Source organism: Microchirus variegatus (assembly GCF_963457635.1).
Source record: "Microchirus variegatus genome assembly, chromosome: 5".
NCBI classification, from domain to species: Eukaryota; Metazoa; Chordata; class Actinopteri; order Pleuronectiformes; family Soleidae; genus Microchirus; species Microchirus variegatus.
Genome location: NC_139806.1, coordinates 21,517,035 through 21,541,707, shown reverse-complemented (window position 1 = coordinate 21,541,707; position 24,673 = coordinate 21,517,035). Strand labels below are relative to the sequence as shown.

Below are 24,673 nucleotides of genomic sequence, written 5' to 3'. Positions count from 1 at the left end.
AACAATGTTTAAAAATAGCTTCGTCACGACTCCCCGCCGCAGTCCCTTTTATGACTTTGACCCGGAGTCAGACCCAGAGTCAGAAGACACTGTCGCTCGTGAAACACCTCCACAACTGACGTTATTCTTCTTCTGCGGTTCAATGTACGCAACCGGATGTAATGCAGCAATGGCTGAACTGTTTGTTTCCAAACTTCAGGGCTTCATAAACAAGGTAATGACGCAGATACACACTAAAAAACAGCGTCAATTGGAACTTCCGGTCTAGGTCCGCTTTAATGACACGTTCAGTGGTAGAGTGAGTCGTCTTCTAACAGGAAGTTTGTGGGTTTGATTCTTTGCTCCACAAGTCTACATGCCAACGTGTCCTTGGGCAAGACACTTAACCCCACGTTGCTCCTGCTGGCAGGGTGTGAATGGGTATGAATGATGTGCTGCACATGCTGTAGATGCACCATTTACCATTCATGTCAGTTCTATTGTATTCAATTATATTAAAGGTCCAGTGCGTCAAATTTAGGAGACATGTTCGTCATTTGGCAGAAATTGAAGAAATAAGTATACTTAATTTGTTATAAATTCTTATAAATGAGCCTTTTATATTTATATCAGATAGATCAAAATGGGTCAGCTCTACTAATGTTGACATTTTGAACCCCCATCTATTTACAATAGCCCACAGTGGACAAACTAAACAGCTTATTACGTTTTGATGTTAACTGAAGGCATAGTTTCTCCATCACACATATATGTTGAATATATATACAACATATTCATTCTTCTTTAGGATTTGATAGCATGGTATGGTTGTGGTGTCCAAAATTCTCACGCCACCATTAGAGTTGTTATTTTAGTGATAAAGACCATATTGTACAATTATTTCTCAATCACTTAACTGCAACACATCCAGAATATATGGGAAAAGCATATGCGGTTTAAAAATAACAACATTTTCAGGGAAATGAAAAGCTTCTACATTTTAAAGTTTCAAGTATTTAGTGGGATTTACAATTAAAACAGAACAATAGTATCTGAATATATCTGGCACGCTTACACCTGGGGTGAATGATCACAGGAATTTAACAGACATACAGTACATGTAAAAACACTTTTAAATTAAAAAAGAATTACCTCTGACGTCCTTTAAGACATCCAGTAATGTTTATCCAGTATACAGTTATTTACAATTACACTCTTGTTCTGGGGAATTCAACCACAGGAAAAACTCTTCTGCAACACATGATCTCATGTTCTGTCACAACCTTTAGTTAAAAAGAAGAAGTAAAAACAATCAAAGTGAATTTTAAATACATTTTAACATGGCAACAACGTAGCAATGTTAATTTATAATGTTTTTTTATGTACATATTTGAAGGTTCAATGTGTTACAATTCAATTCGGCATTTTCACACAGAACTGGTTGATTGTTAAGGGGATGTCTTTAGGGGTTGCATGTCCAGTATAACAGAGTTCTGTGTTGCATTCTGAATAATAGTCTTTGGTCCTCTCACCTCCTTCTTCCTCAACACTTTGTCACAGGGTAAAAGATGCAACAGGTGTTTTCGCAACTTTTGTGAGAGCAAGTACAGCAGAGGATTCATGCAGCAGTGAGAATATGCGACGATCTCACAAACATGATAGGCAATGTTGAAGTTGTGCTCCGCATTACAATCTTTGGGTTTATAAAACCCCTCAAGCAAAATCATAACATTATAAGGTCCCCAGCAGATGAAGAAGACAGCAACAATACAAAATACCACCACTACAGTCCTGTGCCTTTTCCGGTTCGAACACTTCAAAACTGTATTGAGGATGGCAGAATAACAAAAAACAATGATGGCAAATGGGAGGAGGAAAAGAAGTGACAGCTGGAGCAAGGATCCCAGCTTGTCAGCATCGCCCTGAGAGAAATACTCACATATAATCAAATTATGTGATTGTGTTGCCTTCGCATTGATGGCATCAATAAGGGACGCGCCGATGCTGATGAGCCACGCAGCTACACATACCATAACTGCACACCTCTGCCTTCTTTCACAGTTGTTTGGCCATTTGTGAAGCACCACGGTAATAAAACGATCCACAGTCATAGCAGTCAGCAGAATGACACTGGTGTACAAACCAACAAAGTATGCAGCAATCATAAATTTGCATAGAAAGTCCCCAAATACCCAGTGGTGCAGATAATGGGTGGCCCAGAACGGAAGTGTGGCAGTGAAGAGCAAATCCGAGCATGCCAAGTTCAGGACGAAGAGATTTGTGACATTTTTCAGGGTCTCGTAAATAAAAATAACACACAGGAGGAGGACATTCACTGTGACACTGAGGATGAAGACCAAAATGAAAAACACACCAGTGATGGTTCCAAAGTCAAACATGTCATCACAAAAATATATAGGCTCCTCACTGTTGCCCAGCCCTCCATTGCTCATAGTGTAGTTGTTCATTGTGGATTTTCTAAGAGACAGAAGCACAAAAATGTAATTGAACCAGGGCAGATTTTTAATTTGAGCATTTTTGATTTTATTCAAGAATCTCAGGATATCTAAAGAAACGTATGTACAAACGTTTAATTATAATAAGTACAAAGCATCTTACCCTGAACTTCCAACGGAGTTGTCTTTTGCTGTATTGTGGAGAAAAAGAACTTGGCTTTAAAAGTAAACGCCTGGTTCCTCTTTTTTCTTTCAAAGTAAGTCATAGTCGTACTACATCATCATTTCAAAGAACTTTCTGAATTCAAGGGGGGGAGGGGGGTGCTTTTGAAATCATCTTAAAGGAACATGAAATATATAGAAATGTTAAAAAAAAAATAACAACAAAAAACGTCTACAACAAAATACACTTTATTATGAACACATAAGTAACACTTTTGACAAGAATGTTGCAGGCTCAGTGATTGTTTAATATCCTCCTTGTCTCTATGACTGGATACACAGCCAGTGTAGCATTGTCATCAATCTAAATGCAATCAAAAGTATTATTACACAAATCTTATAGTTTGAGAACACATCAACAACTGTTAGCTACAGTTTTATTCACTTTGAAGTTGCTCTGACTTGCAAACCACCACTGGACCGTTTCACTTTCTGATAATGTTCTTCACTGTATTTGTTTGAGAATTCACACAATCAATCAATTCTAATTTCTTACACATCAGAGGTTTAGCACATACATTACACAATAATCATGGATGACTTCTGATTATGAAGACTTTTAATTATGAGCAAACAATATAAAAGCATACATTTGAAAGCATATATAAACACATTTTGATTGTAAAATAGACTAAAACACTCGCAGACATGACCATTGTATATGATTTTGTATTAGGACCTCATTCTGTCTCCAGATTGTTTTTTAATGACACGTATTCAACAAGGAAATCATTCTGTGCTCCAAGCTTACATGTTTAAATCATGCAGTTCCTTAAAAGTTATCAACAGCACTTTCAAACTGCCAATTTCCTGTTATACCACATTCCAAAGATAGATAGATAGATAGATAGATAGATAGATAGATAGATAGATAGATAGATAGATAGATAGATAGATAGATGGATGGATGGATGGATGGATGGATGGATGGATGGATGGATAGATAGATAGATAGATAGATAGATAGATAGATAGATAGATAGATAGATAGATAGATAGATAGATAGATAGATAGATAGATAGATAGATAGATAGATAGATAGATAGATAGATAGATAGATAGATAGATAGATAGATAGATAGATAGATACTTTATTTATATCACAGAAAAATTCACTGTTCTTTTGGATTCAGATTTAGTGACAGAGGATGCCACTTTTTGCTCTTTTGTGGTGGAGGCAGCCATTTTTGTACCAGGAATTGCAGAATTCTGGTACAGTGTGGCTTTTAAGCCGTCATCTATTGATAACAAGTGGTCTAATATGTTACGTACTACTCCCTACACAGTGGTGTTTTTTTTTGCTTAAAAAAGTCCACAGTACTTTATTCATCCCAAAACTGGAATGTATGAAAACAAACATCAACAGAGACTTCCTCAGCTCACTTGATTTCTTATTCACACCACTCTCCGTAAACTCTACAAACAGTTGTGTGAGTGACCTCTGTGTTTGGTACAAACAACCAAGCCATGTAGTAAAAGTCGTGTTGACTACATTTCTCTGGCCGTCTGGCAAATAAATGTCTTGTCTACATGGTTTATGAAGTTGCTGCCCAGCGCTCTGCCTGTTAAGTGTTGTTGCTAATAAACTAAGTTTAAATCAGCTAATTAGGAATATGAGCCAGCAAGCTGTTGATTAATAATAATGCATCCACATTAGTGGCTCTGTGAGGCAGCTCCTCGGCTGTGCTATAAATTAAAGTTACAGAAAATGAACCATGCATGAGCCCGTAACATGTGTGGATTTCAATTATTTGCATGTTACATATATCATTTTGAATTGGCTCTTTAAGAAAGACATCAGCTACATAGAAAACTCCTCCCCACTTGTTACCGATGTGAGTGTAAGTCGGCTGTGTCTGCTGCGGGTGATGCTGCTGCTGCTGCTGCTGCTGCTACTGCTGTTGTGGCACCAGCTCTTGAGCATTTTCTTCAAGTGGTTTTTAAATTTAACCCCCACAAACACATAAAACACTGGGTTGAGGCAGCAGTGAGAGACAGCAAAATTTCGGCTTATGTAAAAAGCATATTCCAGAGGTTTATGTGTTTCACAAAGTGCAACCAAATCCTTTGAGTCGACTTCCTCTCTGTGCCAGAAAGACATTGACTGTAGAAATATCACTATGTTGTATGGTGCCCATCCCACAAAGAAAACTACCAAGAGAATAAAAATGAGTTTCAAAGTTTTGTTCTTTTTTTTCCTTTGGGCATTAGGACGCAACAACCTGCAAATAATCTGAGAATAGCAAAAAATGAATACCACTGAACTCACTGCAAAGAGACCATTTTGCTGGTAGATCCCCCATAAGCTCCAGTGGGAATTTGCATAGCCGCAGTAATTGTGGTCTGTGACTTTGGTGAACATGAAGGCTGGACTGGCTATCAAAATACTTACGGCCCAAATGATCACAGATGCTAACACACCGTAGAAACTTGTGGTTGACATAATGTCAGACAGAGGGTACATGACAGCTATGTAGCGTTGAGCAGTCATCAAGATGAGGAGGACGCCACTGCTGTAGAAACCAACATAGAAGACAAAGCTGATTATTTTGCATGCAGGTTCTCCTAAAGTCCAGCCGTATATGTGGTAGTAGGCCCAGAAGGGTAGACCGGTGGTGAAGAAAAGATCTGATACAGCTAGGTTCAGGATGAAAGCGTTGGTGAGAGATTTGAGGTTCTCAAACTTAGCCAGAATCACAATGATGAGGATGTTGCCGAACAGGCTGAGGATCACCACGATGGAGTAGAAAACCAGAGTGAAGCCGCTTCCAAACTTTGTGACACTAGACTTGTCACACAGTTCATCTTCATAGTCGGTGGAATAATAGGTTGAGTTACTGTCCGTGGTTTTTAGGACCATGAAATCTTCAGTGGTAGCCATTATTTCCTCAGCAAGAAGAAGAAAATCTGAATTAAATAAAAGGGATTAATCAATAAATAACCAACATTTTGCATCACAATGCAGAACTAATATAACTTTTCATAAGCAATTACTGCACATCATCTACAAGAAAACATCTTAGAAATTCTGTCTGGAAAGGTTTTATGACAAAATATTTTATGATGATAACCATTTCCTTCTTCCTAATATGGCTGGGTAAAACGTTGACACTAAAGTCACAATAGCTCTGCTAGAGTATATAGAAAATTGCCATAAAATCACTTTTGACAGGGTCAGCCTTGTGGAGAGAGAAACAAAGAATCAAGATACCTTACCTTCACAACAGTTGTGCACACACCAGTCTGTCATGCAGCGAAAACCTCTGTGAATTAGGATGTGTTCCTTAGGTACTGACCACCAAGGTAAAAAGAAGTCAAACATAATTTTCAGATCATCCAAACACGTGATTCGACCATGTGACAAGACATGTTCCCTTTAGCTGGTTTCTTTTCTGATGCCATTACATTTTGGATTTCATGTGAAATTCAGAATCACAGAAGTAAGTGATTGTCTCTCTGACAATATACTGCAGGTAAAACATTTCTTAGTTATTATATTATTATATATTATAGTATCTTGATTTACGTTACAAGTAAGATTTTTTTTAATATAAAATAACGTTTATATGATTTACAGAAAGTGTGCAAGAATCATTTAAACAAAATTGAGCATGTGCATAAGTTTAGGCACCACAAAAGCCTCTAAATGCTTCTAATAGCTTCCAATTAGAGTCTGGATTCTGGCGGAAGGTATTTTGGACCATTCTTCTTTACAAAACATCTCCAGTTCAGTCAGGTTTGATGGTTTCCGAGCATGGATATAATATTCAGGTCTGGGGACTGAGATGGCCATTCCAGAACGTTGCATTTGTTCCTCTGCATGAATGCCATAGTAGATTTTGAGCAGTGATTAGGGTCGTTGTCTTGTTGAAAGATTTACTTTTACTTTAACTTTAACAAGATTTCCAGTCCCTGCACTGGCCACACAGCCCCACAGCATGATGGAACCGGCACCACATTTTACTGTAGGTCGCAAATGCTTTTCTTGGAATACTGTGTTCTTTTTCCACCATGCATAACGTCCCTTGTTTTGCCCAAATAACTCTATTTTTCATCAGTCCACAGCACCTTATTCCAAAATGAAGCTGGCTTGTCCAAATGTGCTTTAGCATTATCTCAAGGGACTCTGTTTGTGGCGGGTGCAGAGAAAAGGCTTTTTCTGCATTACTCTTCCATACAGCATCTCCTTGTGTAAAGTGTGCTGAATAGTTGAACGATGCAGAGTGACACCATCTGCAGCAAGATTATGCTGTAGGTCTTTGGAGCTGGTCTGTGGGTTGACTGTGACTGTTCTCACCATCCTTACCCTCTGCTTATATGAGATTTTTCTTGGTCTGCCACTTCAGGCCTTAACTAGAACTGTGCCTGTGGTCATCCAATTCCTCACAATGTTCCTCACAGTTGAAACTGAGAGCTTAAATCACTGAGATAGCTTTCTGTATCCTTCCCCTTAACCATGATGTTGAACAATCATTGTTTTCAGGTCATTTGAGAGTTGTTTTGAGGCTCCCATGTTGCCACTCTTCAGAGAAGATGCAAAGAGGAGAAACACTTACAATTGGCCTCCCTAAATATACCCTTTCTCAAGGGTCACTGAGGTTACCAAACCAATTTTGAGTTCCAATAATTGGTGCTAAAGGTATTGAAATCAATAAAATGACAAGGGTGCCTAAATGTATGCAGATGCCTAATTTTGTTTAAATAATTCTTGCACACTTTCTGTAAATCATATAAACTTTATTTCACTTCTCAAATATCACTGTGTTTTACTCCTATATGATATATTTAACTGGAATTTCTTATCCAAACAACCAATGATTTATAAAGGAATATCATGAACATTTACAAACTTTTGCATAGCACTGTACACACACATATATATATATATATATATATATATATATATATATATACATATGTTTACATATGTATATATATATGATCTGCTCAGGCCAGAGTATCTTCTGTATGTAATACAAATAAATTATTGTTATTACTATTTTATTATTATTATTATTAGTAATAGTAATAATAAGGATAATCTGCTCAGGCCAGGATATCTTCTGTATGTAATACAAATAAATCATTGTTATTAATATTATTATTAGTAGTAATAATAATAATGATAATAATAATACTTACATTTCAACTATTTATCTTAATCAAAACATGAAAAGATTACATTTTATACAATTTAATTTTAGATTATTATCAGTTGTAACAGCCAGCTCGTTTGGGATTTAAATACATATTCACGAGCTCTTCTGACGTTTACATATATTCTAATATTACTTTTAACGAAGCAAAACAGCGGCGAAGGCTTATTTCTAAAAAAACTAAAATATATATCATCTATTGATCTCAGATTTCTGTTTTTCTTGTTCGTGTCTTTCAACCAAACTTGGATGATCCCAGCAGCAGATGGCGCCTGCTTCGACGTCGGAGCTGTCAATCAGCCACAGTGCCCGCCCCACAACAACAGCAAGTTTCTGCTCCTTCACCTACAAACCGGACACTCTGGACATTGTTTTTTTTACATCAAAGTACGTGTTTCGTTTCCTTTTAAATTCAATTTAGGTATTTTCATTGATTTGTAAGCAAACCGCGGCGGGTTATGAGATGATATTGACGTTAGTTAATCACGAGGCAAGGGAATGAAGAGCCCACAGCAGGTGCATGCCTTAAATTCAATGTTTACGTTGCAGTTTGTTGCTTTAAAAAGCACTTTTCAAGTGATTTAAGTCAACTAGTCTACTTTAACACGACTACCGGAGATACATCTCATGTCGGTGAGATGATGTCACTGTTGCTGCTTTCACCTGTCGTCGTTACAGTGAGTCTGGACCCCTCTGCGGGCAGAAAGAGCTAACTTGGCTACGTAATGTGTTTTCTTCAGTGTGACATGTTGACACATCCACGCATGCTGAGTGTTGTGTTGTCAGCTTTATGTGGCCAGGATTCAGAGATGATGTTTTTATGAAAGAAAGCGAACAGGAAACCCATTTAGGACAGAGCTATTTTTGTGCAGGTTGCATCTTTGGCATAATGTTCACTTTTCACATGCTGTGGTTTAAATCTGTTGGAGGAACAGTGTCGTTATATTATGACAACATTCCAGTCACATGTTAAATTAATTTTAAATGTCTGTTTTAAATCCTGTTGCAGAGTTCCCTCGCGTTTTCTCCACAATGGCCTCCTGCTCATCAGTTGGAGATAATCAACTGCAGAGGATTATCAGAGATCTGCATGGTAATAAAGATGTCCACACATACAATTACACACATTACCTCATTTTATTAAGTACACAGGACACATCACACACAGCCCTACACATAATAAACTCTGTAATATGTTAATATTCTGCAAAAAATAACCTGTATTCCAAAAAACACCCTTTCTCAACCCATGTTACCGCCACACCTGATATGTCTGTTGATCATCATCAGCAGAGTATTATTTATTTATTCAGCCATGACTTATTTATGCTTATTTCTGTTTTAATTTCAGTTTTAATTGCACCTCTAAAACTTTACTTTTTATCCAAATGTATATGAGAAACGTTTTGGATGGCATGTCTTTAAATTTAGTTAATATCTTTTAGTAATGCAAAATTATTGAAGACCACTGCAGCGCAAACACAGAATGCAGGTTGAAGAGACCATAAGCATTAGTCAAATAGTAAAATAAAGTATTTTCGTCGTAGTTTTTGTATTATGAGAGCTGCAACAAGTAATTGGTTTGAGTGTTTTTTAACAATTGAAACAAGTTCCAATTTGAAAATAACACATTTGACAACATCATCATTGATCAACATTTTTCAACATTTTGTGGACCAAAGAACTTAAAGAACAATATAAAAAACAACACATAAACAACACAAATAAATCTAGTCAAACTTATTGGCTGTCTGCTGCCATTGTCTCTTTAAATCGACCTCAGCCCATGAAAATAATGGTCGAATTCTACTCCACATAAATAATTAATTGCAGCATCTTGTCAGGAGGTGTTTTGTGGATGGTGACGATCTACGACTAATAGAGAAGTTGCATGGTGAAATGTGTGTATTTTACCTTAAACTATTTATTTTTACTCCGTGTGCGAACACACGGACATGTGTTATATGTGTGTTTAAGTGTTAATAACACCATCACTTTTTTAATTTAGATGCTGTGTTGGAGTTGAGTAAAGAATACAGGGAGTGTGGTGAACCCATAACAGATGACAGCGCTAACCTGCACAAGTTCTTCTATAAGATAGAATATCTGCTCCAGGTGGGTTATGTAAATCTACTCGGGCAACAACTAACTTCTCTTAAGTTCCAAAATATAATTTAAGAGGTGTCACAAGAGTTTAGAGCTGATGATGGAGGACAATATTTATTCATTTGCACTTACCCCATGTTGTTTTTGCTGACAGCTAACTGCTAACATAATATACTAAATGTTTCAGATTTTATCTGAATTGTAATAGTTTTTAAGTTTTTAAATATGAACAAATTGTTAACTTTCTTTCTGACTGCTTGTTTTCAGCTAGTCAGAATTTCAGATAAAAACTAACAGCCCTATTGTACAATCAACACTGCTGAGGCAATGGCTATAATGAGATGTTGTATGTTTCTTAGTTTGACCAGAAAGAAAAGAAAACCTTTCTTGGCCAGAGGAAAGACTACTGGGATTACTTCTGTGACTGCCTGATTAAGATCAAGGGAGCTAACGATGGCATCCGGTTTGTTAAATCTATCCCTGAGGTAATCTCCCAGTGCAACACAGTCACACTCTTCTTATCTTCAGCCCTGTCATGGCATGCAACACAAGTGCACACACACACACACACAAACACGTTGTGACTGTGGAGCCATGTTAGTAATCCTGGTCAGTCAGGTACACAGAGTTTGTGCTTTTTCTTCTTCCTGTTCTGTCCAGGGAACCCACAGTGGTGAGCATCATTCTCCACTAACTGTTGTTAGAGTAGTCTTAGTTTGTGTACTTTGTGCTTGTGTATCAGTCTCTGGGTCTCATACAGATCAAATATCTGTTTTATATATATATATATAAATATATATAAATGTATATATTTTCAGTTTTATTGTTGTTTGTATTTATATATTATTATTTAACAATGAAAAGCAGTAAAACCTTTTATTAAAGTGGTTGGAAGATTATACTTTATAATTATACTTTAAATACTTAAAAAAAAGTACATGGAATCGATGTTGTAATAATTCATAATCGATTAATTATGTTAAAAAAAAATCACTTAATAACACATTTAATTTTATTTATCTAGTGTTTATTCTCAATAAACACTAGATATTTTATTTTGGGAATTATTTTTTTGTTTATTGTAGTAGTAGTTAATCAAGTCAACCAGCTGAGTAATCATAGTAAAAGTTCCTTATGAAGTACATCTACTTCAGCATCACATCAATGTCGACTGCACTCCTTCATTTCATTCACCAGCATACATTTTTTTTCCTCACATTTAACAAGGGAGAGTTAGATTAATAGATAAGTCAAAATGTGCAAAAAAAAGTTGCTGCAGTTCAGTGGCCACTGTTCCTGGAAAACTGATATGTTGTCAGATATTTGAATTGTATTGTCATCAAAATATAAGCCCACATTTTTTTTTAATCATATCATTTGGGACTTATACTTTACAGTATTTAGGGATTTACATGTGCCAGTATAATTTTCTTCAAAAGTAACAGTTCAGTTGATAACAGCTGACAATAATGTTGGGAACATTCTTACATATATTACTTTTACTATTCTTTTGGTCATCATCATCATCTTCTATGTTAGCTACATACATAAGAGTCTCCAGCTGGTGTCCTTATGGTAGATCTGTGAGTCTGTTGTCTTAACTAAACCCCTCTCCATCTGTTAGTGTATTTGAACGTCTGGTCAGGAAAGTCTCCATGCCATGATGGACCTATTTCACCTTCATTTCTTTTGGGTTAATTTAAAACAAAATTTAACAAGTAAATTTCTTCAGTACAAAAGTAAGTATTTTATTTAGTTATTTTCAAACAGTTGTCACTGAGAATTTAATACTCAAAGCGATAACTGATTAAGCAATAATGAAACTAGCTGATATTTATATCTTCAGTTTAGAATGAGTCATCAAATGTCCTTCAGTGCTTTGACACTCGGCTCTGTGACACTGGAGACGAAAGTGGACTATAAAAGAAGAACATACACTAATGTGAATATTTTTGTGCATTCTCAGTTGAAAACGTCACTGGGTAAAGGACGGGCCTTCATCCGCTACTCACTAGTCCACCAACGTCTTGCAGACACGCTGCAGCAGTGTCTTATAAACCAGGTGGTCACAAGGTCAGAGGAGCCAGATGTATGCACACACAATGCTATTTATTTTCTGTGGGATTTGTTGTTGGATTTGTGATGGCAGTCCTGTTCACGTCATTTTGTAGGAAGTGTGGCTCTCTGTTCCAGGTTAATATCTTGTTTCTTCTTTTGCAAGAAACAAAACTGCTACACACTTGTACACTTCCTCTTTTCAAATTATCAAATGTCAATTTAGTTTAAGGCAGCATCTCCTTGCAGGTTAACCAGTCACACATAACCTACAGAAACAATTGTACTCAGCTTTAATTAATTGTACCAAAATGTGAGTTTTTGGACAGTGCTTTGGTTTCCTGTGTGTATGTGTACTCTATACATGCTATAGTATGCTCTTCATGTTTGTTCTGTTTATATTCTTCCTATTCAGTGACTGGTATTACGCCCGCAGTCCATTCCTCAAGTGTCACCTTACAGCTGACATCATCAACCATCTTTATGAGCTCAATCAGATCCAATTTGACGTGGCAGCCAGAGGCTACGACCTCGATGCGGATTGGCCGGCATTTGCACGGTAACAAAAAGCTATCTGTTGACGCTAAACAGTTGAGAGGTTAAAGATCTTTCTGAGGGTGGAAATAATTACCAAAATGATCGTATAACGACCTTAAGTATGATGAAACAACACACCGCGTAAGTTCGATTATTAGAGAATAATGGTGCAGTATTAGGTATTTCAAAATGTGAAGAAACACTTAATTAGCTGATCACTCAGCACAGTCACAGCTCTTTTTTTGGCTTGAACGTGTGTGCAAATGTGTGTATAAGAGGATGTGGGTGCCAACAGCGTGTGAACATTGATCACCATTCATCACGTCAACACCTTTGCCAAAACTTTTCACTTCCTTCTCATTAATTTGCACTTACTCTGCAGGGAATGGTTACAGTTAAGAAATTGCGCTGTTGTTTTATGGAATCGAAGCAAAGTGATTATTATTTATATCCTGTTGTGCAATGAAAGATTAGCTGCAAAGAAATGTAATTTATTTTTTATTTCACAATGGGATTTTCATACATAATTTGTGTTCTATTATAGATACATGTTTTAAATATATTATAGTAATATACATTAACTATGATATGGCTTCAGAGATTGAGGAAACATAAATTGGCACTGGCATTCAATTCTGATTATCTGTCTTTTTCTTCAAATCCACTCAAGCAGTTGTGACATTTAGTTGAAACTGTGTGAGAAAGTTAAGTGGAAAGAATTTGTAAATGTGTGCTATTCATAGAAAAAACAGAGATATTGCACAGTGCGTAAACTTTCCACATAGCATTTACATGATGATAGTAACAGTCAAACAGGAAGCTCAGCCCAGAATAGTATCTCTAACTGTCAGTTCTAAACCATTATTTAATAAACACCACTGACTGTCGCACTTATGGTATTGGATTGCTAGTAGATTGTTGTCGTTTTATAAAGTGTACCTATCAAAGTTTCTAATTAGTAGATTAGTATTAGTGTGTTTGAGTTTGTCTGATAACAAAACTGTTGCTTGTGGATATGAAATGACACATAATTGTTACATAATGTCCTGCTTCTTTCCTGGAAACTGGCACAAAATTATGAAGAGGCAAAAACTGTCTACAGCTACAACATAATCATGTAGTCCCTTCCATGGAACTACCTGGGATCATATTAAGAAACAAGGGGAACTATTACTAAATGGTTATTGTTGAACCACCTGAATGGTTGGTTCTGTCAATGTGAATTTTTCTGTTACTTTTTATTAGACCGTTACTTTTTTATGTCATTATTGGTTCATCTTATGTTAAAATATCTTAATATTTGGTGTCTCTTTTTGCTTAAGGCGGACTTTAGGCTCAGCCTTGTCTGCTTTCCTGTGGAAGCCTCCAAGTCGTTGCTCCAGCATCAACAGTTTGGTCAGCAGTTATTCACAATCACAGGTACATATTCATGACTGATGATCTGAAAAAGGAATATGAATGGTGCCTACAAAGCAGAGCAGGCCAGTGATCCTAAGCAGATCTCAAAATCCTTAAACCATCCAAGTGAAAGCATTTGGAGGGGCACTCACAGTATAAAGACCCATTAAAATATACGGACCAGGAGCCAGTTTCATCAGACATGGTACAATTTAAATGACAGTGTGCACCCTGGACCGCTCACCATGCAATTGCAGATCTAAGAAAATTCCTAAATCTGGAATACAAAAACTCATTTTTAACATTTTAATAAAGTTTGATGATCTGGAATTACCATTACAGATCTTTAATCTGAGATCTGAAACTTAATTCATTTGTGCATTCATGATGATTCATGATGATTTTTGACAAAGGCTTGGGTTTGCCTTTATTCACTACTAAAAAGTATATGTAGTTACTTGGGGGTGGTGTTACATTTGGATATACATACTCTAACCACTGTTATTTTGTTCTGTCTAGGCACAAGAGTTTCTTGCAATCCCGGACTTGAATCACAGTCTCCTTAGTGAACTGGAGGAGCCCTCTCCCTGCAGTATTGCAGAGAATCTCCGCATTGAGCTCGACCAGTCTGAGTTGAGACAGCAGGAGCTTCTGGTACAGATTCAGGAGTTAAGCAAAGAAGCTATTGAGCTAAAAGGTGTGGTTAAAGACCTTCAAGGAGAGCTGGCAGCTCAAAGGTCATCTGGCCACTTAGTAGCCACTGAAGCCCAAACTTGCCAAGAAATAACTAATCATCTTCACACATGTAGGGAAGCAATAAACAGTGAACTTCACGACAGACTCACAGCCGCTGAGGACAAAAATATGGATCTTATCTCTAAGTTGGATCAATCACTAAAAGAAAAGGGCCAACAAACAGCCAGTTACTGTGACTCAGCTTGGAAAATGCACGAGCTACTGGATAAACTGAAGACAGCAGAGGAGGAGAGGCTAGACGCGAAGAGGGAGGCTGAAGACAGGGCCAGGCACTCTGAGCGCTTATCACAGGAACTCAAACTCAGGGAAGAAGACTTGAGAAACAGTAAAGAGAAGCTAGCTGAAGTAAAATCTGGAGCCCATGAGGAACGGGAAGAAGCAGTCCGACGGTTGGAAGAGCTACAAGGGGTGGTCAGTCAAATTCAAGGGACATTGAGTTTGAAAGAGAAGGAGACAGGGAACCTGAGAGCCCAGCTTCAGGATCTACACGTGTCACTGGAGTGCAGAGAACGACAGGCAGAGGAACTAAGGAAAAGGCTGCAGGTAGGAGGGAGGGAGGAAGAGCAGAGATGTAGCATCAGCATGAGCCAGAATGGGGAACTTGAGAGCCTCATTCTGGATTTAAGAAAAACTATAAATAACAGAGATAAAGAGCTTGTTGTTAGTTCAGAGAGAATCAAGCACTTGGAGAAGCAGGTGGAGAAATTAAATGTTGACAACGAAAGTCTGAGCTCCAAACTTACTGATAATGAATTCACTTTTGATCAAACCAAAAACATTGAGGAGTACAAAACACAATGCAGCAACCTCACAGAAATAAACACTAAGCTTCATCAAACAATAAAGACGAGAGAAGATAGCATCACAGACCTAACAAAGAGCAGGACAGCCTTGTTGGATCAGCTAGCTGTTTTGAAAGCTTCAGAAGAACATTTTAAAAATAGAGCCGAGGCAACAAATATGAACGTGGAAGCCCGAGAAAAGCAGCTTTTAGATGAAAACCTGCATTTGGAGGAGACTGTTCAGAAGGCACTTGTCCAGAAGCAGGAATCAGATGCTCAATTAAACAAGCTAGAAAATGAGAATAGAGACCTTCTCGAGGTTCAGTCATTGTTAAAGAACGACTTGGCAAGAACTCGGCAGGACTTGGACTCTCTTACCACCAAAGCCTCAGTGTTTGAAAAGAACCTTGCAGTGTACCAAAGAAGTCAAGCAGAGTTACTTGAAAAACTCCAGGAAACTGAGACAAAACTCAGAGACCAGATCGTTAAATGTGATCTTCTGCAGTCTCGAGTAGAGGAACTGGAGAGAAAGCCAGAAGAGCTGCATGATGAAAAAGGAGCTGTAGAGAGTAATGAGAAAATGCAGAAGCTTCATGTTGAGCATCAGAGTTCCTCAGCAGAAAACAAAGAGGGCCCAGTCAGGCTGGTGATAGCTGAGGCTCAACTGGAGTTCAACTTAAGTGAGGTGAATCGGCTTCGTGAAGAGGTGGTGGAGCTGAGGGCTCAGCTTCTCTCAGGAACTGCGGAGAGAATGAAACTTCAGGCTCTGCAGGAGGTGACAGAGGCTTCCAGAGAGGACCTCCGTGTTTTAGCCGAACAACTCAAGGCCCAGGTGGAGGATCTCAACCGCCGGCAGGTTGATGAGATTCTTCATTCAAGGGAGCGGGAGGAGGCTCTTATCCATGAGCGAGACGTTGAGGCTCAGGCTCGAGTAGGCCTGGCTGCGGAGGTGACTGCCTCCAGGGAAGAGCTAAATAAACTGAAGCTGCGATATGAATCCTTGTGTCTGGAAAGCAGTGAATCCAGGGAGGCACTCCATAGAGCCAACACAGAAACAGCTGAGCTTGGTGTCCATGTTTGTATGCTAACTGCTGAGAATGAAGAGGCCCGTCTGCGCTGGGAGGGCCTGTCAACAAGGGTGCAAGAGCTGGAGGACGATGCAACTCTGGAAGCTGAAAGGCTGAATAGCTGCATTGCAGAGTTACAGCAAAAGAACCAGCAACTACTTAATCAGCTTCATAATGAGGAGGATGTGTTGGCAACCAAGCAGGAGTTGCAGAAGCTAAGTGAGGCCCAACAGGAGGCTGAAACTCTGCAAAAGACAAACCAAGATGAGATCCAGTCACTCCACTCCCAGCTGAGCAGCCAAGCAATGAACTATGACAGCCTGCTCCAGGTCAGGCTTCAAAGAAATGTCAACTATACTGTTTCATGCTTCATTTTCATTCAAATGCATTTGCGTAACCATGTTAATGTTACTCTCCAGATGTAGGCTAATTGAAGTGTCATATGCTGTACAAATTACAAAGAATCTATCTTAAAATAAAATCTTGTTTCCTATTAGCGCTTTACCAGAATGCATCAGTACAAATCTTGTCATCCATGCCATTCACTTCCCATTATTATTTCCATCCAGGATGTAACCCAAGAGTTACAGAAATTGAAATTACACCTGGTGACTGAGCAGGAAAAAGCGATGGATCTGGAGAGCAAACTCAAAGAGGTCAAGGTGAGACATTGACCTGCATATTTTGAATTCAGATGGAAGAACATGGTATGATGAGACCCCAATTCAGACAATCTCCAGTGAAAAACTAATTCATTTCATGGAGTGGCTAAATTGGTTAAAATATTATTCATTTTTCGACATCTGTTTTCATGATAATTCTTTGTCACTCACATTATCAAAATGTGTGATTTTTTTTATACATCCAAAAAAACACAGGACATCCACAAATTGCATACACATTCATCTGAAAGTATATTATTTCGGATTGATTCATAAAAATATGGAAGTTTGCAGATTCAACTTTGTCTGTTTTTCTACTGTAATCAAAACGTTATGGTCAAAAGTGTAATTCACAAAGAACCAGAAATAATGTCTGGCTTTGCTGTGCTGATGGCAGGCTGAGAATCAGAGATACTGCCAACAGATTGAGGAGAAAAACCACCAGATGGTCGAGTATGAAAATCTCATCCAGCAGAAAGAAGGCGAGATAATCCATCTGAAAGAAAATTTATCAAGGTGAGATGCTGTATTCACAATCACATATCCTGGACAAAATGAAAGCTCTGTGAAATGAAATGTTTCCAGCCTTGTGCGTGTTTGTTTTTATTTAGTATGGTCTTGTGAGGAAATTGGTATTCTTGTTCTGATATGCAGGTCTGAGGAGGGTCTACAAGCAGCTCAGAAGACCTGTCAGGAGATGAGCGAAAATCTAAGGAGAGTCACACAGGACAAACAGAGCTTTGATCTTAAGACAGCTGCTGAACTCGATGACCTCTACCGCACCAAAATCAATTTGGAGGAGAGACTTGTGGAACTCATCAGGTATAAACATACTCAATAAAACACAACAATCAGGTACTGGTCTATGCAGGAACACACAACATGTACAGATAAAACATATAAAATCTACCACCCCACAATGAAACAATGTGTTTGTGAGTGAACAAGTAGAGCAGTGATGCCTGCATTTGCTGCCTATTGTCTTCAAATCAGTCCAACCAGAAACCAAGCTTGTACAAACTACAGTATAATGTGTGACTTGTAAATGTAGTGCATTTACAAAAAATGCTTTGTATTATTCTTTGCAGGGAGAAAGACGCACTTTGGCAAAAGTCAGATGCCTTGGAATTTGAGCAGAAATTGCGGGATGAGGAGACGGAGAGGGACGTGAACTACTGTCTGGGCTGTCACAGTCAGTTCAGCTGGTGGCTCCGCAAGTACAACTGCAGGTTAGTTTTACTGCTAATAAGCACATACACATGTATACTTTTTGTTGTAGTTTAAAAAGAATTGAGTGTTTTGCTGCCACCAAAACCACCTTTCCAGTTACAATTCCTCTGAAAAAGTAGTCAACAAGAACCGGGTCACTTATGTGCATTGACATTTTATCTCTGCTTTCACTTCTGTAATACGATTGGGAAGTGAGAGACCCACCCACACAACTACATGTTCATCAATGCTTTATAGTCAGGAGCTGTAGTGCTTACTGAACTTATAAACAATTTGATGCCATGTAATGGGTTGTAGTAAAATTTGAGGATTGACAGTTTAGACTTAACCTGTTCTTTGTACTGTCTCCTATATTAAACCTTTCAAGCTTTACAGGTTGACAGTTGATCATGCAGAGGAACAAGTCTGTGAGTCTTTTTATTCAAAAAATAGTGTAAACATGTTCCATCTCAGTGCACCGCAGAATCACATATATATATATATATATACATATATATATATTCCTATTTGGATTCCCTGTGAAAGCAACAAGACATGCAAATACTGAGACAATAAATGAGAACAACATACACAATCAAAACAGCAGCACAATGGAGAATAATGGACAATAAAGTAGTTGAAAATCAATGAATCAAAAAGCCATTATTTACTTACAGTATAGACTTCCTGTTTTAAAGAATGTTGCATGTGTCTCACACATCAGCGTTTAGTATCACTATTTCTGATATTTCTGCAAAATATCAAACCAACCCCTTCAATGAAAAAGTTTCTTCTATGTAAAGAAGTGTTTTATTTTGTTTGTTTGTTTTTAAGATTTTTTTTTTTTTTTTGTGTGGTAAAAGATAGAAAAATGAACAGATTTGAAACATGCCTTACAGCATTACTCACTTACATAAATAATCCTCTGTACACGGAATACATTTCAAGATACTGAGTCATCTCACTCACTCCATCATGCTGTGTTTGCTGTTTTCTTAGGCTGTGTGGGCGTCCCTTCTGCTACTACTGCTGCAGCAACACAGTGAGCACCCAACAGGGCGGCAGCAGAGAGCGATGCTGCAGGGACTGTTATAACCAGCACAGTGCAGTAGTGGAGCGCCACCCACAGGAGGAAGTGACTCATAGCACGCCATTGACACCTTTCAGCCGTTTGTTGCAGGCTGGGAGAGCTGTGACCAGTGTGTCTGGTAAGACTATGGCTTGTATTTTTTATTGATTAATCAAGTTCTCAAATATATTTTGTTGTCCACAATCCAAAATGATTAAAAGAATAAATGAAGATGAAAAACCTTCAAAACGATTTCTTGATGATCAAAATAGTTGACGATCAATTTAGTAAAATAGAGTTTCAACCCCATAATCCTTCTAATCTGTCTAACAGTGATATGTTAATGATGAGAGTAACAGTGCAGTACAACTGTAATGAAAATTCAATAATAAACACTAACATACCATTTAATTATCAGGAGAAAACGAAGATGAGAAACGGGATGATGGTGTTTTTGACATCATCACTGATGAAGAAGTGAGTGTTGTCAGTGACTCCCTCTCTTTTGCCACTGCCTGCTCTCCCGGACATGGACAGCAGGGGGCGGCACAACTGTAAGTATCATTCATGGAGTCGGTCACAGGGGATTGAGACTGCAGCACTGTCAGTGATCGTGATTGTGAAACACAATGTTCCAGCGTATACCTGTACAAATCTGATTCAACACATGCATCCAGTATAATCTGTGCAATCACAGCCTGAATGTCACATTTTATATCAAGTTTATTCTTTATTAGTGCCACAGTGGGGAATTCTGTAATGTCACAGCAAAGTATAATGTAGTAAATGATAAAAATGCATTATAAACACCAGGGATTATAAGTAATATCAACCAAGTGACACAAACATTTAAAATAAACATAATTCTTGACAAACTGATAAAAATGTATTTGTTTTTCTAGAAGCAGCAGTGCCAGTGCAGGTGACATCACATCCGAGGACACTGAGGACCTCAGTGCTGCAGTCCAGGATGCAGAGATTTGCTTGCTAAAGTCTGGAGAACTTACGTGAGTTTATTACATGCAGTGAAAATTACACTGAAAAACGTACGTGAATGCAGAAGTTTCCTGTTTACTTGTGCCATGGATGGGGTCAAAATGTTAATGTTCTTTCAGAGGAAGTTTCATATTGTTTTCCTGAAGTAAACATAAAGCTTACTCCTGAAACAGGAAGTGAAACATGAAACTATGAACAGCTTCCCCGTCACTTGGTTCATGTGGAACCTCTGTTACATAAAAGGTCTGTTTTTCTTGTCGGTTGCGAAAAGCTGTGTCTAAGTCATCATGTCAGCAACTACCATACAGTGCTTTTTGAAAGGAATGGGCCAATGATTTTACTTACAGGTCTTGACAAAACAGTATTGTTGTAATGTAACAACTTTATTTTTTATTTTAAAATATAATCTTGGACGTAATTAAGATAGTGACAGGAATAGCCAGTGACAGCTCTCCTATATTGCGAACTTTTGCCCCACGCTACAGTCTTTCTGTCCCCTTCACAATCGATGACATCTCTGAGTTTGGGGACACCGCCCAAGAGCTTTTCATCAAGTCCAGCTGTTACAGCACCATCCCCATCACCATGAGCTTCCCCGGGCCCACTGTCACCTGGACTTTCACCTCTGAACCTAAGAGCATCTCTTTCAGTGTGGTCTACAGGGAGAGCACAGAGACACCGCTGGAGCAAGCTAAGGTAAGACATGTGGATGTTAGGAGAACACACATTACGTTCATTAAGCTGTGCAGCCAATAAAAAGACATGAGCTAACTAATGTAAATAGTGTGACAGTGGGATGGAGTTGGCCCAAGTCACCAACATATAGCAAACTTAAACTGAAACATTTTGCTGTGTCACTTCATCTTGTAGGAGCTGGTGGAGACGAAAAACAGCTACAAGAGACTGTTGATTAGCAAAATTGTTGATAAAAATGTGGACAAGTAAACCTCGAGTGTGACGATCCTTTATGTCAGTGCCGTGTTTACAGGATACTGCTGTTGCTGCTGCTCCAGGGAGGCATTTCAAAATCTGTCAACACTTTGGAATGCAGCACTAAATTTACATCACAGTCAACAACACTATTTGTATATGCTCTGTTTGTGGAAGAATGTAAAGTCTCTCTTAATATTTACCTTCCAACTTGAAAAGAACAAGTACTCTTGCAGTAAGCTGTCGGCTGCTGTATTTTGTCACAAAGGCTAAATGAGTTAATGAATGTCACAGCGCAAAGCAGAATGTCTTGGGTCTGAATTTAATACTAAATAAAATAGGAAATGTGCTTAATATTTGTCTTTATTCCCCACTGAAGAAATAGCCTGCAAAACATTGATACAGATATGACAAAATGCTGTCGACTCATTTGTACCTAATGTGTGCAGATATTTCTCTCTGCTGTCACCACACATTTCAAACCTGATTTTTGCATTTCTCTCTGCAGGTTTTAATCCCACTGACTCGCTGTAACTCCCACAAAGAGACGATCCAAGGGGAACTGAAGGTCAGAAACCCTGGAGAGTACACACTCATCTTTGACAACTCCTTCTCCAGGTCAGTCACTCTGTTCTTTTCTTGATTGTCAAAAACCCTGATTAACTCTGAACAACAACAATTTTGAACTAGACCAGAATTTGCAATAATTTCTGTCTGTCCTGATAATCAGGTTCATCTCAAAGAAAGTGCTGTATCATTTGAGTCTGGCCAAGCCTGTGGTCTACGATGGCACAGACCTCCCCTGAATGTGACATGAGGAGCTCATGAAAGTTGTGGATTTGACTTCCGACACCTTCCATTCAGAGTGTTTAAGCTCACAAGCAGGAATTCCAGGTACCTGGTTTCGGGTTACAGTTCCGGGATGAATCCTGATCATGGAAGGATGAAAGAGTAAAACAGTTTTTACACAAGATGTGAGACTGAATGTGAGCATGCACTCCATTATGTAAGCTTAATGTTGTAATTTAATTGTAGAATTATTAGTATGATTAGATGTTTGGAGCATTTGCATGAACTCACATTTGAACAGGTTTGTGAATTTGTAGCAAATGTTTGCTGTTTCCTGGAAATAGTTAGGCTGCTGGTCTCTTCATCTTTAGGTCAAATTGTTCAATAGATGAAGTTTTTATTTGCATCACATGAACAATACTGTTGTTAGAATTTGATTGGGAACAGGTGAAATGGTTAAAAAACCTCTATTATATTCAGAATCAGTATAGTTTATTAATCATACAACATACGTATTAGTTGATTCATTACTTGCGAAAGAGATTCTAAACTTCTTAATAATTTAAAAATCAAAAGAACCAGAGAGAAGACTCTTTTTAGTGACTTTTCCTGAGAATTAAACATATTAAATCAAAACTGCTATCACAGTGATGCAAAAATATTACATTTCAGTACTGACATGGGACAGTACTGCTCAGAAAACCCCACAAAATAAAAGGACCGCTTTAAACCATGGTGTAAATGATATAACAAACAGAGTTGACTTGTATTTTAGTTTGAAACTAAAGTTTAGCTTGTCTGTGTTGACAGATTGTGATTAAATCTGAGCTCCTACAAATATTTTATCGACTAATGTTTGTTTAGTCTCAGAAACAGAAAAGTGTATTTACAGCCTGAGTTTAACTGATTTAGTTTTTCTTTTCTAAATGCACATTAGAAAATGTGACTTTAGAGTAGGAGACTCTCAGTATTAGTATCACAATTAACACACTTAATTCACTTACAATGAATATAGCTCTTTTTTCCCAACTGAAAATCTAGGGAGATTTTTTTTTGTTTGCTTTGTAATCCTGATTAAGAAGCAGGGATTCGGATTCTAAAGCTGCAGCACCAGCACATCATTCAGCTGTCACTGCCTTCACTCAGCAGGGTTCACTCTCTGATGACTGCGGATGTAGAAGAGTGTAAACACTAAGAATTTGCTCATACTAAAGACAATTCATTAACATTATGTGCTAAATAATACACACTGTACCTTTAAGCACAATGATTTAAGCATTTAGTTTTTACTTTTGCGTGCGTAGTATGGATCATCACTCATGTTTTTCATATTTCTGTGGTGATTCTTCATTAGCAGGGATACTGTTACACGTAAACATACATGCCTATATATCAAGAAATGAAGAAAACAATATTTTGCATTTATAGACAGCTTTTATGGATGGAAGGAGTTCTTTGAGTTTTATGACTGTTACTGTTTACAAGTTGTCCAGCATGGACTCATCATCTGCAGTTCAGAAAATGAAAATATCTCTATGTTGCGTGTCTTACAGCTAAACTTTTGATCCTACTGACTGACCTCTAAAGTGTCTTCCAACATTTTAAAAGCATTTTATAACTTTTTGTTTTGAATATATTCTGACATGAGGAAGAATCTCACTTTTTCTTCATATCAAACTAAGAAGAATACATTGCCGAATACTTTATATTGGGGGAAATGTATTTGTCTTTTCTTTGTATTGCTCTGAAAAGGGAGTTTCTGTTTCGATGACATTGCAACAACGACGGCAATATTATGCACTTTTGAAAGGGCTTTCGTCAGACTGCTTCCCATGAGCCTTTGTGCCATTTGATGAATGGTTTTAATTTTCCATTGTATCTAGTGTGTGAGTGTGTGATTGTAGTCAAGGTTTACAGCTGGATTGACCAGAGAGACTTAACCTGTAATTGATTGTTGACAATGTTTTATTGAAATGTAATTTATGTACTAAAGATTTATAATGGAGCCTATTCATGATAATGAGCAAATAAATGAGGATAAAGTGATAATAGTGTGTGATAACTTTGTCATCATCAGAGCATGTTGATAAATCTGGATTTTTAAGAGCTGTGTCAAAAGTGATAATACATTGGTGTGCGATATTAAAATACATTGTTGCATCTTGGTATTGATATCAGACTCAACCTTGATGGCTCTGACTCGGGTAAATGGGATTTAACTCAAGCTCTTTTTTTGGCGACTTCGACTTCAACACTGAGATAAAGAACAAACAAACAATCCACTTTTATAAAGAGATCCTGAATTATTGTCATTTAAAAACTTAACAAAACGCAGCCTTTCCTTGTCTCTACTAAACCTAAAGATCCACCATACTCAAGAATCAAAGGTGGGACATGACAGTGTTTGTGTGAGACTGATTTGGACATGATCGCTGATCTGAGAAACAATCGTTTTCCTCGTTCTGCTTTTGTTTTTGAAAACGTTTTATTCAAAATGGTGTTT

At 37.8% G+C, this 24,673-nt stretch overlaps 3 protein-coding genes across 3 annotated transcripts; 1 reads left to right on the top strand and 2 right to left on the bottom strand.

Moving 5' to 3' along the window:
- Positions 1–287: 287 nt before the first annotated feature.
- LOC310927320 (chemokine XC receptor 1-like) lies at positions 288–2,447 on the bottom strand (the record flags this gene model as incomplete). Its single annotated transcript, XM_083889614.1, has 2 exons — positions 288–443; positions 1,512–2,447. 2 exons carry the CDS (start codon positions 2,445–2,447, stop codon positions 288–290), a joined length of 1,092 nt encoding a protein of 363 aa, XP_083745740.1.
- Positions 2,448–4,459: 2,012 nt separating this feature from the next.
- Positions 4,460–5,539, bottom strand: LOC310927318 (chemokine XC receptor 1-like; the record flags this gene model as incomplete). The annotated part of the gene is made up of 1 exon (XM_083889612.1): positions 4,460–5,539. The coding sequence occupies one exon, from the start codon at positions 5,537–5,539 to the stop codon at positions 4,460–4,462; it is 1,080 nt and encodes a 359-aa protein (XP_083745738.1).
- Positions 5,540–8,137: 2,598 nt separating this feature from the next.
- On the top strand, positions 8,138–24,170 carry LOC310927144 (FYVE and coiled-coil domain-containing protein 1-like). Its single transcript, XM_083889423.1, has 18 exons — positions 8,138–8,201; positions 8,824–8,907; positions 9,823–9,929; positions 10,280–10,405; positions 11,887–11,993; positions 12,391–12,534; positions 13,835–13,931; positions 14,430–16,844; positions 17,085–17,177; positions 17,575–17,693; positions 17,832–17,999; positions 18,266–18,406; positions 19,386–19,594; positions 19,874–20,009; positions 20,358–20,462; positions 20,937–21,147; positions 21,890–21,999; positions 22,112–24,170. The coding sequence occupies exons 2-18, from the start codon at positions 8,847–8,849 to the stop codon at positions 22,185–22,187; spliced, it is 4,425 nt and encodes a 1,474-aa protein (XP_083745549.1). The 5' UTR covers positions 8,138–8,201; positions 8,824–8,846; the 3' UTR covers positions 22,188–24,170.
- Positions 24,171–24,673: the final 503 nt, after the last annotated feature.